The 18,580-nt window shown below is 40.8% G+C and overlaps 2 protein-coding genes across 4 annotated transcripts in view; one reads left to right on the forward strand and one right to left on the reverse strand.

Moving 5' to 3' along the window:
* The first annotated feature begins 299 nt into the window (after window positions 1–299).
* LOC122404853 (cytochrome b5-like) lies at window positions 300–3,418 on the forward strand. Of its 2 annotated transcripts, none has more exons than XM_043409148.1 (3): window positions 300–857; window positions 1,338–1,459; window positions 2,401–3,418. In XM_043409148.1, the coding sequence occupies exons 2-3, from the start codon at window positions 1,425–1,427 to the stop codon at window positions 2,846–2,848; spliced, it is 483 nt and encodes a 160-aa protein (XP_043265083.1). In that variant the 5' UTR covers window positions 300–857; window positions 1,338–1,424; the 3' UTR covers window positions 2,849–3,418. The 2 variants fall into 2 exon arrangements, with proteins under 2 accessions (XP_043265083.1, XP_043265082.1); XM_043409147.1 differs by having other exon boundaries at window positions 1,338–1,454.
* Window positions 3,419–9,972: 6,554 nt separating this feature from the next.
* Window positions 9,973–18,580, reverse strand: part of LOC122404868 — a 133,582-nt gene continuing 124,974 nt past the window's right edge. For both annotated transcript variants that reach the window (XM_043409185.1, XM_043409186.1), the window contains 2 exons: window positions 11,129–11,469; window positions 9,973–10,278 (listed from right to left, as the gene is read on the reverse strand). In XM_043409185.1, coding sequence (XP_043265120.1) covers window positions 10,149–10,278; window positions 11,129–11,469 — 471 coding nt within the window. In that variant the 3' untranslated portion in view covers window positions 9,973–10,148. The remainder of the gene's footprint in view (window positions 10,279–11,128; window positions 11,470–18,580) is intronic.

The following is an 18,580-nucleotide window of genomic DNA, read 5'->3' on the forward strand; positions in this document are numbered from 1 at the left end:
CATTATTCAATGGAAGTACGTATTCAGTTAGTGCGTCGTTGATTTTAAATGAAGTCATCGTTAATGATAAGGTTCACCAAGAAAGTAACATGATTTTTAATTAACGTATTTCATTAATATATCATCTCATTATTTATGTTTCGACTTATATGATTTAATGATATTATGACAACCTTGTATCTCGGTAGCTTACGTCGGTTTCTGTTATCAATAATACCAGACGATCGTTGCAAAATCTACTTCTGACCTCCAGATGTATCGCTTTACGAATGAAAACCGCGAAGTACGTTCCGCGACGCAATCATCGATGTTCGTCTCGTTTTTTAGTGCAGCGAAAAATATCGAATTACAGTGTTTTGGTACTCTAACAAAATTTCTGACTATGTCTTCGTTACTTGTTGCAATAAAGTGTCATCTTCTTGGCTGCAATCGAAAAAGTGTTTTTTTAAAATAGCCTTAGTGTTTGGAAAATGACCGTATTTATTATTCTATCGCGTGTGAGTAATTTTGTGATTTTGGATATTTCATAATCCTCGGAATTTCCAAGGAAACGTCACACAGAGGTAAAAATGTTAGGAATCCCCACAATTCTCCCCCTTCCAAAGGTGTTTAGGGCACACTGGAAGGGAGGATTCGACTTTAGATGTTTCATCAGACAACTCATCAGTCTTCATTCACCATTCTCAACTTCTCGATCACGCTTAACGTTCAGTCGTCAAACAACACAACTCCAAAAAATAAACCAGTCGACTCGGAAAATTAATTTGTCTCAAATTTACGATCACTGACGAAAGATTTATAAATTATCGGACACCTCGTACCGCAACAAGGATTTCGTGAAAGAAGAGCCGTCCTTGGTAAGAGCTGATTAATTTAATTATTCAGACGATACGTTCATAATGACGTAACGTGACGTAAGTGAAATTTTTCTAACGCACGAACAATAATATTATCAATAACATGACCGTAGCGATCAGACTTTATAAAAGCGTCACTTTACGTCTAGATACGGTTACGAAATTGTTATGAAATGTGGGAAGCACGTTGTGAGATATTGATACTTGTAATTCGGAGTTTCTCTTTCCTACAATGCATTTTCTCGCGTACTGTACAACGCTGTCACTACTCGTATTATTTTATTGTTATAAAGATACGTATAAGTGAGGTTTCTGGACCGATTTCTGTTCGAAGAAAATTCGATTAGGTTGCATCGACAATGCAAAGAGTACACGTTCGCGACAGCATTGGATTACTAAGATAGTGCGTGGCCAGGCGAACACCTTGCCAGCACGCATTGGGTTTCAACCGGTAATAGAATTATTTTCCTTTCCTCGAAGGGGACTCGATTTCTCTATGGCGGTTCAGTACTTCGTGGAATGTCCCTTGGGTAAGAACGCGCTTAGACGGTCGAATGTTCCTGGAAAATGGAGGAGAACCGCGCGGACCAGTCAAAAGTAAAGTAATTGGCAATTGATTTCTTGAATCTCAGTCTCGGTGAGCTTGGTCGAACGAATGAATGGCTCTGTAGTGTGTTAGAATAGTTTCAGCAAGGTGAGGCTGTGCAGAAAACTCGAATCATATTTTAATTTCGTATTTCAAGTAGCGTCAATTACCTATGGTCAGTAGCAACTGGTTCTGTTTATCAGATATCATTTAAGAAATGCAGTGGTTTTTGTATTGTCTCTCGACACAACTAATAGTTAGATTGTAAAATTTCTTCTCCTATGTACGCCATTTTCGCGTAATTATCGATGATCGATCAAGGGGAAGTTTGGTTTGACCTCTGGTAGTCGTATATTTCCGTGGATCCTTATCTCCTTCGAATACTTTTCCCCGTTATCGCGTCCAGGGAACTCGACACGCGACTGACACGCGACCCCGTCATTTCCAACCTCGACTTTCACCATTTTCTTCGCGAACTTATCGCGACGTCCGTGTCAGCACATGTCAGGTCGGGACATGGAAGATCGATGCGATGGTGTAACGCCACGCTTAGTCGCGACGCGTGTTTCGTCCACAAACGCTCGTACAAACAGCTTCAAACACGATCAAACATCATCAATAAGGAATAAGGTGTGTCACAGAATGATAGAACCACCGTTATGCGCGTTCAAACGTTCTACAAACAGTTTCAAACCACGAGCAAACATCATCAAATACTAGAAATTCCAACTTCCTCAATAGTTCTACAAACAGTTTCAAACATCACCAAATATTAGAAATCAGAAAGATGTGCCCCAGAACGATAGAGGCCACCGTTAGGTCGTGTCCAAACTCATTTTCGTCTAATCCATTAATAATATTCTTACGAAATGTGCCATTAAAAGTATCAAAATTCGATTTGTAGAAAAGGAACGGTACTTTAGTTTTTCAAGACCTGTAATTATTTTTGTTTTCCAGAGCGAGCGAGAGTGGATCGAGTGAAATGGATCTCCTAAGTTTGACCATCAGATCCCTGGATTTGAGGAGCTTGACGCCACAGAGCGACGGTTTTCTAAATTTGGAAAAGGACTCTGTGAGCGAGGAGGAGCTCAGAACGGCCGAGAAGGAAAAATCGAAGGGCTTTAGGACCATCAGTTTGGACGAAGTAGCCTGGCACGATACCGCCGACAATTGTTGGGTCGTCATTTACGATTTCGTTTACGATTGCACGGACTTTTTGAGAAATCACCCGGGTGGATCGGACGTGATACTCGAGTACGCAGGCAGGGACGCCACATTGGCCTTCATCGGCACTGGACACTCGAGAGCCGCCAAACGAAGCTTGGAGAGGCTCCGCATAGGCGAACTTCCGCCGGAAGAGAGGATCTTCCGCGTCCCCGATGGCGTCAAAGTTCCCGAATTCTAACGCGCCATTAGAGACTCCCATTGAATAAGTTGCAATAAGTTTGAGTAAGTTTTGATACGTCACACAGTGCATAGAAATTCAAGTTAATGTTTTATTTCGTCGAGTAAAGAATTAAATTTACGAAATCAGTATTTTGGTATAAATGTTATCTGCTAGGGTTAATTGTACGGTCCGTTTAGTAGGGAATTTAATTTTAACACAGAATTAGAAATATATGTGATATTGTTTGTGTCGGTTGATTTTTAACCGTAAAGTATTCGTAAATACTAAAAATAGTGATAGCTTAAGTTTACGAGGAATTACAATTAGGAAATTAGTGGATTTTTTAGTATTTTAGAAGATTTGAATTTGACTTGCAATTTAATCATTAAATCGATCAATATTTTTTAATTAGGACAGATTAGCGTAGGTTTACCAGGTTCCAATAATCTGCTGGTGTATTATTAATAGGCATTAAACCTGTCGATCGACCTGTGTAGCGTGCTATTAATATACGCTTGATTATTTTTAACGCCGATCTCTGTTCTGAATTTCTTCTATTTTAAGTCTATGGAATATTAAAAAATTGTTAAAAATATGCAAAACTGTAATAGACTTAATTGATTAAATTAAAATTGCATAATGATTGTAAATTTTATAATTTCATTGCAATCGCCTTTTCATCATCTTTTAATACTCGAGATTGTAACCGTTTCAATAATGAAGGTAAGTTCAAAGTTATGGAATAAATAATCGGTTAACAAGTAATTGCAAATGGGAGTTTGCAGTGACTTTGCGAAGTATAACGCGTATCTAAGAGGCGTTAAATCCGTTTTTGAGACCATTGTCCTAATTTAATTGACGTGTACATGTGGGAAGCCGTCTGGGTTATTGCGGGAGGTGTGGCATTCTTTAATTAGATACCGCGAAATTAGATACGTTCGCCGCGTCTGCAGTCGCTAGCCGAGGTATTTAAGTCACGCCTTCGCGATCATTTTACATCATTCCATTTGCTTGTCTCCTTACACTCGTTTAACATAGTAATCCTGCACTTTTCGACCCTAATTCCCTCCGTGGAATCGAGAACGCTTGTTACGAAATAACAAAACTGTAAGCCATTATTAAGTTTCTTGTCGTTCGTTGCCATATTACCCAGCATTTCGAGTCACCATTTTGTTTTAAAATTGATTCTTTAGATTCTCTGTTCGTACGAAAAAAAAATTGTTTCACAAAAATAGATTTTGCTAATTATTCGACCGACTTTTAAATTTTGTGAGCCTCGTACGAGACTCGAGGATATTTTAAAGATATCGACGAATGAAAATAGATTATAAGAATCGAGGGATAAATGACGAGACTGTCTTTACACCGGTACAGTATATTTCTTGGTCCTCTAAACATTCATAATATACACAACATACAATATGACATAGCGATTTCAGCTTTTAGTTCGTCGTAAACGCGGTACCGACAGAACGTTATAATTAGTTTCTCGTTAGTCGCGAACATTTTTACTTTTCCATCGTTTTATTTCGTACATCTAGAACGTGTCATTGTGCTCGCTGGCAGGAAAAAGGACACCGACATTCACGGAAAAATAATACGAGTTACACGACGATGAGAAAAATATTTCTATGTCAATGCAATCCATCTACAATATACCATCGTAGTTTTTTTTTTTTTTTCTTTATTTTTACTTACATACAACGCTACCTCTTCAAACTCCGTTCTCGATACGGGGAAAAAGGACGCTTTTTCCACCGTTTGCGTGTCTTTCTACCGTCCATCGTCGGACGATCGACTCTTCGTTTACGAATTAAATTTGTTAACCAAAGATCCTTCCCCCGTCTCTGTCCCTTAAAAATTACGAGAACTCGTAAATCGATCCAACGCGAACACACCTCGTACCGGTTATTTAAGCGCCGATTCGCGTCGTTTCGCGACTTCGCGCGTCTCGAGCTACAAATTTTAGAAATGTCTCGCTCTTTGGCAGTCCTGAGTTCCATTTCTCTGCAATCGCGACGGTGGAAGCCGAAGAATAAATCCACATACCTTCACGGTTTATTATCCCTTGTCGTTTAAACGATCGACCATGTGCGCTTAGACGTACGTCAGCTCGCACAGTGATTTTCCTTACGCTGACCCTCTTATATAAAATGCATCTCTAATTTTGCAACTTTAAATTTTTTACACACAATTCGAGTCGAGGTATATTTAGTTCGCGTTTGGTTCATCTGTTGTGTTCATATATTGTACGATTAATAGTCAATAAAACAACCGTAACAGGTCATTTTTTTCTGACCCATATTTCGAGCATAATTTTCTAATGAAATTTCTCTTGATTTCGTTTTTTTTTTTTATTTTTAAGATACAAGGAAATGCCCAGACGTGGACATTTTTATTTATGTTATTCGTGTCTTATACGATGTTAAAAAATAAAATAGTCAGCGGACAGGAGAATCGTCTGTGCATTGCATCGGCGTGAAACTTGACTGAAGGTTAACTAACATTAGATTGTTTAAACACAGCGAGGACCGTGGATACTAACCTACACGGTTCGTTCTTTGTAACATTAATATATATACTGTCTCCTTTACACCTTACTGTTTAAAAAAATTTAACATTTTCATGTTTCACGTTGCGTGCGAGCGAAGGTTTCTATGGTGAATCGACTCGAATGGCAAGTAATCCCTCGGCCATGATTCGTGGGATATTCATCGATTATACTGTCACGAATTTCGCGATCATTTCGTAACTATTCCACGCCGTGGAATCCAAATGATATTACAAGAAATTATTACGATACGATAGAGAACTACCGAGAGAGAAAATCGAACCTACTGAATTTTATTTAATTTTTAAAACATTACAAAAGGCAAGTTATTCCTTGGTTTTTAAACGTTTAACGAGCACACAAAAGGAAAAATTTCGATGCAACGGATAGTTAAATTATCCGTGTTTCGTACAGGAAAGAAAAATCAATATGTCGTCAAGAATAGCGACGCTCCGTAGCGTTAAAACACGATTCGTTTCGCCAAGAAACATCGTTCTTCGTCGTAGCGAAGCGTATATATTGAATTTGTCCACGAAACAATGATAATCGTTATATACAATAATGAGTAGCACGGTGTGTATCCTCGACCCCTAAACGACCGCTCGAAAGCAAATTATACGATAGAACTGTTCCTAAAAAGTAAATTTAAAGACACAAAATTAATGGATTTGAAAAAATGTAATATAGTTATTGTAAACTGTAGGCCATAATTAAATTAGACTCCAAAAAATTCAGATACTGAGATCGTAAACGTAATGATATTAAAAATAAAAAGAAGATAGTCGTTCAAGGGTTAACAAATATCGTACATCCATTTCTTGCTATTGAACGATTGGAAGCAACGTTTGTGTGAAACATTTTACGCGATCGAGAAAGTTAATTGCTATTCGCAGAATGCTGTTGTTAAATTTTGGAGACCATCTGTCTCGCGCGCCGTTTCCATCGGAGACTTCAATGCGTGTACATTGTGCACCGAACGCTCAAGATCCTCCATTATTCGAATCCTTCGTCGCTCAGACATTTTTCTTCTTTTCAAATTCGTGTCCTACTAATTACCAGACCAGTGGCAATCGTCGATAACTCCGATAAAACAATTTCTTTACATGAGAAATCTTTTTTGGTGCTCCAAAATTTACAAACAGCTCTGAACGTTCGACGAACAACACTGGGTATTTACAAGTACGCGTGTTTTCGACGCGGAATTAGTTTGTCGAAGGGCGATACATGCGTACGCTCGAAAAGGGAACTCTTAAATGTTAAGTCGACATGCGTCGCCGTCTAAATTACACGTGAATTCGTAACGTTGTTCTACGCGAACGTGTCGACGCTGACAATTTTACGCTAAGTCTACATGTTTAACACGCTTCTCTGCATTTAAACACCGACTTTACACGCTACTTTCTGCTTTGTATGTCGTTAGGACAGGCTATTCGATAGAACGCCACCTAGAGCGGGCGTCGTTACTTAATTACGGTTCACCCTATCGTCTGATACGGTACGTCGAGTGGCTCGATAATTTTACACAGGTTAATTACTGTGATTACCATTAAAATTACTGTTTGGGACGATTAACTCCCGAGGAATGCAATTTCGCCCCGGAAGGGACTCGTAGCGATTCGCGTAGAAAAATTGATGGCCCGATTCTTGAGTGAAATGATTACTCGTTCGTCTGGATAACGATCTCGTTAATTTGTGGATACGGTATAACGCCAATTAACGCAGTTTGGAACAGAAGTTAAACATTTTCTTTAACAAACTTATTTTAACTTCAAATTTCATTTAAATATGTAAACGTCTAAGATTTTTTTCTCCATCGTTTAAATAAATCTGTGAACCTCTTTTCGAAACATTCTGTGTGACAACAGTAACTCGTTGGCCCACTCTTTGTTTGGCCAACGAATCGGTAAGACTTCGTGAACGAACACTTGTCCGACACATTATTTTATTTGAATGAAACGCTCGATTATTGAACCGTGTTCGTAATTAACGAGCATGTATTCGTTTTAGTCGAATATATTCGGACCACCAGGAAACGAATCGACGATCTGGTTTCAAGCAAAGAAATTCGAGCGATTCGCTGAAACGCTGCAAATTAAATTCTACGCACGGCGGAGAAAGTGTTCGAAAAATAGTTCAGAAATTCTTTCTGCTCTGTTTCGAGATGCTTCGTCGAAACTCTCGGGACGTTGGAAACGATAACGAGATGAAACGTTTCAACACATTTAGAGACCGAACAGAAACTCCCCCCGCGTGTTGTATAATTAATTACGTTTATATACAACAGGACAGCGAATATTAACTGGTATCCCTACGCTCTATAGAAATTTATATCGTCTTTCGTTTCTCGTTAGACACCCATTATTTCCCTTATAATCGTACGATAGCTAGAACAAACTACGACATTCGTTCGTATTAAACGTTACAGTGACAAAAATAAAAATTTTATACCGGCGCTCGTACGGAACTCAAGTTCCGCTCGTCTCGTTTCGATCGCTAAAAAAAGCCAAATTTTTGCTCCGTTTGTCGTCGATGCATCGACGTACGGGAAACAGTTTTTTTCTCAGGGGAAAGAAACACATTTTGGAGAGCAGAACGGAAAGAATTTGCAGGGAGAAAAGCTGTATGGGGAGATTCGATCGTTTCTGCGTGTTGGAAAACTCAGCGTGACGATGATGAATATTATTTGTAGCGAAGACAGAGCACGGCCTTAAGTATTTTGCTTTACTTATTTGTTAAGGTGTCAATGAACACGAATCTTTGATCTCGTTTCCGGACGATTGGCTAACTCGATGATCATCGTTACTGCTTCAACGAGACTCGTTGAAAGCTTCGATTCGTTTTGCCAGCAAAATCGTGTTTTCGAAACGCGAAGCAAATACAACGTGATTTTAGCAATCGAAAGAATATTATCAGTCACTTTGCATTTACTACGAATTTTTTTGTTTAAACTCATAATGAAACGTCTCCTATCGAGAAATTCATCAAATTTGTTACGAATCCTATGCTCGTCTATGCAAATAATTCGATGCGATTACATGTGCATCGATGGAAAATTACATTCGTAAATAAACGTTGGGCAATGAAATATCAGGATAACGAAGGGACGAAAGGATTGTACTTTTCAAATTAGGCCAACGAAATCATTGTTCGTCTCTCGAACAGTTGCATCGTCTCTTTACAACGCCGACAAAGTAAGCCACTTTTGCGAATCGATTCGAAAGAAGGCGAGAAATTAATTTCATCGGAAACGAAGGGAACGTTGGTGAAAATATCAATCTGATTGGATCGGTAAGGTGGGCGTGTTTGTAAAAAGAATCTGTTCGATGCAGTAAATTACTTTTCTTCCCTTTCCTTTCGTTTTCATTAGGCGCACAAGACCTGGACCAGCCAGGAAGCACGAAGGCAATTGAAAATTTATCGTTCGCGATGCGCGGAGTGATTTTTCCCGCGTTTCGAGGACGAAACGTTCGGGTACACAAAGGAGGATTGCTCGTTTACGAACCGCGAGTGACGAATAGAATTTTCACGTTCGAACATTCTATGCTCGATTTGCTCGTCGCGAGCCGGTTTCGATAAAAATTGTATTCGAGGTGACGGAGCCGTTTCAAACAGCGTTTCCGGTTGATCGTTTCGCGACGATGTTTTTGCGCGGACGACGATGATCGTTCGAAGATCGACGGCTGAGTTGGTACATCTATTACGATAATAATAACCTGTAGAAAACATCCTTCGACGCTTTTTACTTTAAACTTTAGATCCCCTTTAGAAAGAAAACTTATAATTACGGATCGAATCGTTCGTTGGGCACCATCAATTTTTATTTATAATAGTATGTGGAATGCAATTATAATGATACGATGGACGAAGTATTCTCAATCCCTGGCAATATATACGATTAAAAGTGAACTATTCGACACGTAGCCGCGGTGTCGTTAATTTTACTCGCACGTAAGAGGAATTATAAAAATCGTTTATATTATATTATACGACCTACTTATTATTTCAGCAATTCACCGAATTCAATTTTAAAAAATTCGTAACTACGCCGATGGTAAAAATCCCGTTCAACTTAACACAATTTCTAATACTTACGCCTCGTTTGTACACCGTAAACACTTTAAATTAAGATTTACGTTATAAAACTCTGCACCATCCACTTCGTCTGACGTTTAAAAATTAATCACCGCGTTTCTGGTTCCGTGTAATATATTATGCGTGCAAGTTTTCTCCACGAAGACGAGCCAAAGTTTAAGGTCGAAAACGTTACGACGAAGCGTGACTATGTTGTCTACAAATTATTAACTTTTTTTTTTAGTACCGTCGAGAGACGTCGATGCGCGTAAAGTTTCGCTGGATTCGAGAATTTTTCGCGGTCGAAACTCCCCGTTCCCCTGGAAACTTTTCGCGGCCGTAGTTCCGAAGAGTTTGAAAATCCCCAATGCCTTCGGGCGTCTGGGAAGTTTCGAGATTCCCGCGCGATTCGTTTTTATCCCCTCCCCTCCCCTCTCAAGTCGAATCGTGGACCGCGTTTAATCGTCGAACGCGACGGTAGAATGGAGGATCGAGGAAGAGGGAAACACCGGAGGTCGATTTTATCAAAGTCGAGCGGAGATTTAGTCGTCGTGATTTTGATCAAGCTTCGTTGCATCAGCAATGAAATTCTTCGTTTCGAGCGATCGCGGTGAGGTGACCGTGCTCAAATACAATTTTCCCGGATCTCTGGAATCCTTCGTCTGTTCCGTCCCGTTCCCCGGATGTCCGGTCATTTTACATCACACTGCACAAAGCTATCCCGTTCTCGACCGCCGACTGCAGCGCGGTCATCTCCATGCAGAACGCGCCGTCGTCGTACATCGTCGCGATTCTCTGCTGCTGCACCCGGCTCTCGCTTTGTGATCTGAAATTACACGCAACGGTTAAGGGACACGACCATCCTTGATCGTTTTCTCGGTCTTTGTTCTCCTCGAAACGCGAAAAACAGATATATTATTCGGTTTCGTCGTTAGCGAATCAAAGTTACGTTGATGCTTCACCGACCGGTAGCCTGTTATTTTAGATTTAACGTAGTAGACACTTTCATCAAATTTTATTTAACATTTCTATAAGTATAAGAATAAGAGACAGGTAAAATGTCAAAATTAACGCAAAAAAAATTATTTAACTTAATGTTGATTTTTACCAAATCCGTAAATGGAAATCAACTTTAAAGCATTTAAAAAATAATGAACTAATATAAGATTACATCAATTTTGGAATAATTACATTGATATATATTATAAAATATTAGTTTAAACTTGTGGAAGGCCCCAATAATCCACTTAAGGGTTAAGGAAGAATTTACAACAGAAGAAATGCAATATTCTTTGTGAACAAACAAACGAATGCAATTCGACATCTTCAAAATGTTCGTGTTAAATTTTGCACAAGATCGGTTAAAATTGTAGAGTTCAAATGCAAAGAGCGCATGGAGGGCCACAATAATTTCCAATAATCCGCTTAAAAGTTGAAACGTTATACGTGGTATATATTTTCGCGAAAGATCGAGATCCAGCGAGGTAGAATCCGGAAGGAAATCTCCGCTCAAGAGGAGCTTGTACCCGACAATTGTACTCGCGTCAGCTCCAATCTTGTACGAGTCTCGAGGGTGTCGTAGACACGTGGTCGCCCCGGAACAACCCACCTGAATTATTTCGCGCGGCTTTCCACCCCCGGAACAACCCTTCTCTCGTCTTGACCTTTCAACTCACCTGGGAGGCATTGCTCGAGTGCGTTGTTGTTGCGTTCTGACTTGCTGCTCCCTGGAGGCCTGCTGATTCGAGAGGTAGCTGCTGTCCCTCAGCACGGTGCCCTGGTGGTGATTGTGATGATGATGGCCGCTGCTGGATCGTTCGTTGTTCTGGGACAGCGACAACTGGGCCAGATAGTCTCTGAGCTCCGGTTGACTCGCCAACAGTTCGCGACGCGATTGGGCGCTCAGCGCTGGCGGTGTCGTCGTCGAGTCCGACCATGGCGGCGGAGGGGTATGGGATCGCGATAACATGACGCGCTTATGGCGCAGGTACTCCTCGTAGGTCGGTGGCAGACCGGACTGAAATCAGAGATCAGGTGAATCGTTCCAAAATCTACGACTCTTCTTTCGTCCATTCTTGTAATTCTAAACAACGTTGATCGTTTGATCATCTTTGTGTATGGGGGCTATTTGATATGCCAAGAGAAGTGCTGGGTTCTTATTTTTCAGTGGTCCCCATTTGTAACGGTTTGTGTCTATTTAGCAGTGTGTTATAAGGGATGGATGATTGTATAAATGAGAATAAAGACTTAGTGAAACGGTTTCGGCTATGTATGTTTACAGAACAAAATAACAATAACGCGGTATGATGCAAACGCAGTTTTCAACATGCTAGAAGAAAATGAGCGAGGTACGAATGAGAAAGGAGAGAGGAGCGCTCACCGCCCTTAGACGTCACGAGTACTTGCGAGAGAGACAAGAGCGTGGCCCTCTGGTGGCGAACACGGGAAGCGTTGCCACCATAGGAAGATGGCCCTGCGCGAATAGATCGAAGGTGTACGAGTATCAATGATTTATACTCATACTCCACATTATACTTGGAACATCCGTTTTCGTTGAAGAACCTCTCGAATCTCTATCGCGAATTTAGCCCACGAATTGTTGGGAGAAGCAATTTGGTAACGAGGTACGTGGCGTTGGGTTTTAATAGTATCGTATCGTCTAATTGGTCGGATCGTCGGAAAGCAGAGCTGGAAATCGCGTTGGACGGCACGAATGCGACCGGCATGGCGCTTTGTTTAATCTTTCGATTCGGAGGGACACTGCCAGCGGCTTTGCCACTGTAATTTGACTAATTGCTGTTAGGGGAACTTTGACGAGAAATGTTGTTTAACCTTGCCGTAGGAATTTGAACTTTAATGGCCGGAACACGCAGTTCCTCCGCGAGTTATGGGAACTCGTTTACGGCTGTCGACCGCCTCCTACGTTAATTTAAAATTGAACGAATAATGCGCGAAAAATATTAAAAATCGAAAACGCCGTTCCAGACGAAGGTCGTCCGGTTGTTTACTGCGCGATAACGCACGAACGAATGGAAGCAAACAGTTTTTTGGCGCGTTGGAGAATTTGAACTCGAGCCAATTGTTCGAAAAGCAAAAACCCTATCGCGGCATCGAGACGCCGCTCGTTCTCTTCCTTTTTTTGGTCACTTCGCTCGCAGATGAGTTACTCGTGCATTATTTCACGACATTTCCAAAGATACTTTGATGCATCGATGTTCTTTCGAACCCAACTTCGCTCATTACGCGTCACGTGCAGAGTGTAATCTTTAACTGAGCATCTAGGGCAGCTTGGTTTCTCTCGAAGACACGAAACAAAAGTTAAAAGAGAAGATTCTTTCGTACAGCTCGTTTCTGTATTAACTAGGTCGCGTGTACTCGATGTTAATATCAAACGAGCGAAAATAAAATAAAACTTTGCTCGTGAAATTTCTCGGACGCTTCGCGTTATTCGTTCGCATCGAGAAACGTTCCGGTTTCGTCGCGGAGTTTCAGTTATTGAAAACTGTAAATCTACATCGTTTCGAGAAACGCGTTCTATCGCCATTGTTCCCTAACGAACAATAAACGTCGGAAGATTTCCCCGCGTCGGCGACGCGAATCTCGATACGTCGTCGCCCGTTGCTTTCATTCGCGCGTGTAAAATCGAAAATCAAGACGTTGGTTGATTTCTGTTTTACCTTCGCAGCTAAATTAATTAACCGGTGTAATTTAATTATCGCGTCATCGTTCGAGGGACCTTTCCGAAAAAAAAGTTTCCCCATAAGCGAGCACGAGTTCTTTCCTGGCCCGATTTTGAAGTTGATCGAATTCGATCGTTCTCGGGAGCAAAGCGCGCGTGAAAATGCGATTTTTAAACCGATATTAATCGAGTTCCCTGTGCGTGCGAAATTTCATTACCTTGAGTGTTCGTCGACATTTACCTACTTGCACATTATAAATCGATACTCAAACCTCTTTTGTGCTACGCTGGATTCGTACATTTTAATTAAACGATCGACATTATAGATATTAATTATCGTCTACTCCAAAGTATGTGGGCGGCGTCCAAACAATTTTAATAGGACATGATCCGCAAAATACAAATTATTATAGAGTATACATCAATGAAGAAAAGACGATATTTCAGTTTCGATTGTAAATTCGATTTCTCCACGAATGGAATGGAAAACTTCATTGTCAATTTCAAACTCCGCGAGTGAAACGAGTAAATTTTTTTATTCGTCGCAATATGAACATCGATCGTTGATCGATGGTGGCTCAAAAACGATTGAAACTTTTCTTTTTTTTTTTTTGAAAGAGTCGATCAGAATTGCCCATGGATCTTTCTGTGTTTTGAAATGGATACCGTAAATTGATAACAGCTTTTTCTATCGAGGTTTCTCGATTGCGGAAACCAGGAGACCTTCCGACGAATGGCCCCCGTCATTTATTCGACCGGTTTCCGCTGATTTTCATCGACGGAGAGACGGAATCGAGTTTCAAGATTACTGACTCGCTGCCTCTGTTTGCATCGGTGTTTTCTGTAATTTTAATGAGATTGATCGCACCCGTGACAAAATGGCCGCGCGATCGTCCGAGCGCCGACGACCGGGGTAGAAATCCACTCCCACGAACGATACTTTTTGTTCTCGAAATCGTATTTCACGGCTCGTTTGCTGGGAAAAAGTGTTGTCGAGCCCCCCGCTAATGGAGAAAACATTTTAATTTCGTTTTATCCCGTTTCGATGGTACGTAAACGTTGGAAACGTTTCCCTGCAGCTGCATTTAAATGGACTTCCGTTTTATTGGATCGCGCGATAGAAAATGTGGATCGTTTACAAAGAATACACTGTCCGTCGCTGATGAGTTTCAATGGAACTTCAAGCCCGAATAATTAATTACTCGTTACCGTTCAGTCGATTAAGGCGTCTAAATGCAAACGTGGAACGATTTAAGTAATTAAGTTTCAGTTTCTGTTTATTTGTAATAAAATGAATTCTTGTATACGTGAAATATATCAGATCCTTTATATTATATTCGTGGAAATAACTTGGAGGTTGAATTAAACAGTAATCTTGGCTTGTGTTTCGCTGTTATCCATTAATGTAATAACTTCCTGTTATAACGTGAGATCTCTCTTCCGAATAGCGTCATCAAAACATTATAGAACGGTAACAATAATTATTTGAAAAGGAAAATCGAGGTGGAAACTTAGAGAACAATGAAACGTGGATATATATTTCATGTTCGTATTTGAGGATAAATTAACAACTGCAGCTGGCCATTGTATCGTAATCTATTGTATGCGTATTTTAATTCCTTCATATTATTCTTTTTTACTCGATATTCGATTTCAATTTTGCAACAGAGCAATTGTGAGAGTTTGAAATATCGTTGATTTATTTGAGTCACGATTTATTAGCTTCCTCCTGAAATTTAAACAAATCACAATGTTTTGAAGCCGTAGAATCCAACAGAGATTTATCGTCGAACGTATTATTATGCACATTTTTCACTTTTATAATTTTTCATGTCTTGCGACCGTTTGGGCAAAATTTATTTCGTTGCTTGTCGAGTTCGTAGAACCATTTATCCCGTTTTATTTTGAAATTTTTGCGATAGATTCGCGCTTTTCAATGCCGGAGAACACGTGCATTTTCCAATGACCGTAGTTGGAATTTCTCGTGACGCGAAACGCGCTCGAAAGTTTCCGTATCAATCTAACAGCAAACTTTTCGACGCGGGCCAATTTATACTGTTTCACTCATGCCTTGTCGCCATTAATCTCAGCTGCGTTGAAAATCGTCGGTCGCCACTGCGGGATTAAGACATTGTTCCGAAACTTGGGAGAATAAATCATCGTACTACTTGTCCAACTCCGCGTTCGAGCCCATCGAGCTCTCGATTTTTCACCGTTAGAAACTCTATACCAAATTGTCATTTCATTTGTAACAGATTTATTCGTACGAAACACAGAATTTTTCTCCAGCCAAATACTCTCGCGTGTTTTCGTTCGGAGCAACGAATGCTCGACCGTTCAACGTTACAAATTATTCGACTAAATAATATAAGGTGCCCTGATGGCTCATTAAAAGCATTTAATGAACCGTATAGCAGGAAAAAAATCTGGACCAATTAAGTCCATCTTTAATTGCTGTTCTCCACGGTTCTTGCAGCAAACTTGATATTTAACTTCTCGAAGAATTCGCTGTACAATCAACTGACAAACGAGCCATAGAAACTGCCTGTAACGTTAAAAGTCTCGATAGTGGAGATCCTTTCTTTAATCGTTTCGCCGGCGTTCTATTTTGGTCGAAATCAGGTACAAATGTAATTTATTCGGGAAAGACGTAGTCCAATTTCTTCGTCGAAAAGGGGTAAAAAGGTACTCATTAGATAATCCGAGGATCCTTTCAGGTCAATTCCCTCCAGCGGGTATTGATCGAAAGAAATTGAGCGAGCCCCGGACCGGATCGGCAGAAATTGCGGATACGAGATGCGCTCCTTGGAGGATTCACGGTGGCTTCCAACGTTAATTCAAAACTTGCCGTTGCGGGGGTGGAAGTTCCCAAGTATCGAATCGACTGCGAGCCACGGCGGTTGATAGAACTCGGTGAGAATGAAACGACACAGACTCAGCGAAATCCGAAGTGTCCTGGCACCGCTACCCGTTGCCAGGACTTTCAAGTGGGTCGACGAGGACGAGGGTGGATAACAGTGTTTTTCGTCGGGGGTGGCCACGATGTGGCACCGACAATTTATGTGTCGCCCGGCGCCACGGAACTATGCGACCAGAAACAAAATCGTTCTCGAGTTTCGGGGCGACTCGAATTTGCCTTTTCTGTGACGCCCCCCACCCCCTTTCTCGCTCGAACAATTTTAGTAACCAGGATATTCGTGAGAATTATTTGGGGTCTTTGCAATCAGCTGTGTTTCTAATTGGAGTGTTTTAACCCTATGCACACCTATGTCGAGTGTGACTCGACATCAATTTTTATCTCAGGAGCTCCTTTTTTCAAGTCCAAACCAAGGAGATATCATACACTTGAAAATTAAAAAATACAACAATAATGTAAATAAAACAGATATTTAATTGAATTTGTTTAAATTTGCCCTACTTTTTAGCTAACGTAAATTTCAAATAAAACACTTAAAAGCTTTGGAAGCTGCTGGTAACAAAATTCAAATATAATTCGGAGTGCAACGGGTTAATATTTGCTGAAGTTAGAAAGCTTTTGAGGGGATGAAAAGTGAGTGTTGTTTGGGAATTTATTCGAAGATTCTACCATTTTAAAAACAAATAATATTAGCGGTGGAATAATACAGAGCCAACTAAAAAAAGCAATTAACAATTTCAAAGAAAAAAAAAATTGGACAGGTGTCCCTGTTCCTCCATAATTACTGGGGAAAAAAGCTATCTCAACTTCTTGAGAAAGACGAGCTATTTCAAGGGTGGCTTTCCATTAAATCCTCACAGTGCGGCAAATTGCAAAGGAAGTTGGAGTTAATAAACGTTCGAGGAACGTTCAACGAATCATAAAAGGAGACGACTTTGAAACGACGTAAACTTTTAAAGGAGTCATCGCTGACGGAACAATATAAAAGACTGCGATTAATTTTTCACACGAGAAACGCTTTAATTTAAATGGTCGAAACCTTCGTTGCTCCTCGCTGTAACAAGTTTGTGCAAACTTTTTTACCGAGTCCTTTTAATTATGATTAATTTCAGTCCGTTCGTTTTACACCCTTCAACGTTAAAACATAAATAAGTAGTTCCATTAAACGAGAATATCGAGCCTTCGAGTATCGAAAAATATGACTCGGAGTAAAGTTTTTTATGCACCGTAATATTTGCCGCTTCGAAGCAAAATCGATTTAATGCAATTTACAGCCCCCTCAATAAATAACAGTAATCGATTTATTACTGTCTTTGTGCCTTTCACGAAGATCTATAATTTTTACTGGACTCGCGTCCATGAAAACGAGCAACCTTCAGGCAGTCACGTGCCTTTTTAAAAATCCTCGGATAATTTAAACCGAATTTACCCAAACCACGTTTCTCGCATTAATAACTTGCGTTCTGACTCGAGGTTCGTGAAAAATCGACAACGAAAAATTGCCAGATCATTGCTCAAACATTTCGTTGGATTTCATTTTAATTCGGTACACTGAACGACTCTAAATGAATCGGTTCCCTGAATTCCTTTAATGGTCGTTTCTTTTTTGCGCGGTCTCGTCCAGTTTGATTGGTCAGCGAGGATCCAATTTGCCCACCGATTCGAGCATAATGTTCCTCGTCCCGCTATCGAGAATTCCTTGCAGCTTCAAGCAACGATCGAATATTATTTCAACCGCCAAGGATCGAATGCAACGTTAAAAAATTCAATTATAACGCGCAACTCTGTATTCTGGTATTACGGTAACAACGATTGTTCCGCGGGAATTTGTTTTCGAGCGCAAAACGCGCGAACCGGCTTGATTGTCAAAGGCGATCGGAGAATTTATTATGCAGCCTTTACGAAATTTATTATGGACGCCTCGCGAAATGTATTATGCGAGCTTTGTACAATTTATTATGCGCGCTGTGTTTCCCTACCGTGAAAAATAGTCTTAATAATTCACGCCGCGGATGGTAATTCCGCCGGAGACGAAGCCTCGTTTTCCCACGGTTTTTCTCCCGATCGCCGATTACAAATTGGATCCTTGGGCATGATTAACGACGCGGGGGGCGCAATTAGTCGAACGTCGCCGCGTTTACAGAAAATCCAGGGCCGTGGCTCTGTGTAACGAGTCCGACCGCCAAAGGCCTTTGCTACTGCGGCCGTTTTGTCCGCCGTCTGACCGTGGACGGACATTGCTACTCGGTAGTTAAATGCTCGGGTCCGTGGCGTTTGAACGGCGACAGGTTCTCCGATTTCGCCCCCTCTTCCGATACGGATCCTAATTTCACGCAACGCGACTTTACTGGGTCGACGTCCAATCTGTCGAAAACTCCAGAAAATACTGCCACCCGGTCACAATTTTCGTGGAACGTTTATTTTTTTCGCGGCCACGGATGGCCACGCTTTGTCCATCGTGGATTTTTATGTGTTTCGAAATTTATCGCGCCGCGCTGTAAACGTGTTCCCTGCGTGGCGAAAGTTTCGAGG

The sequence above is a fragment of the Colletes gigas genome, unplaced genomic scaffold (assembly GCF_013123115.1).
Source record: "Colletes gigas isolate AHSC1104 unplaced genomic scaffold, ASM1312311v1 Colletes_gigas_Sc00003, whole genome shotgun sequence".
Classification (NCBI taxonomy): Eukaryota; Metazoa; Arthropoda; class Insecta; order Hymenoptera; family Colletidae; genus Colletes; species Colletes gigas.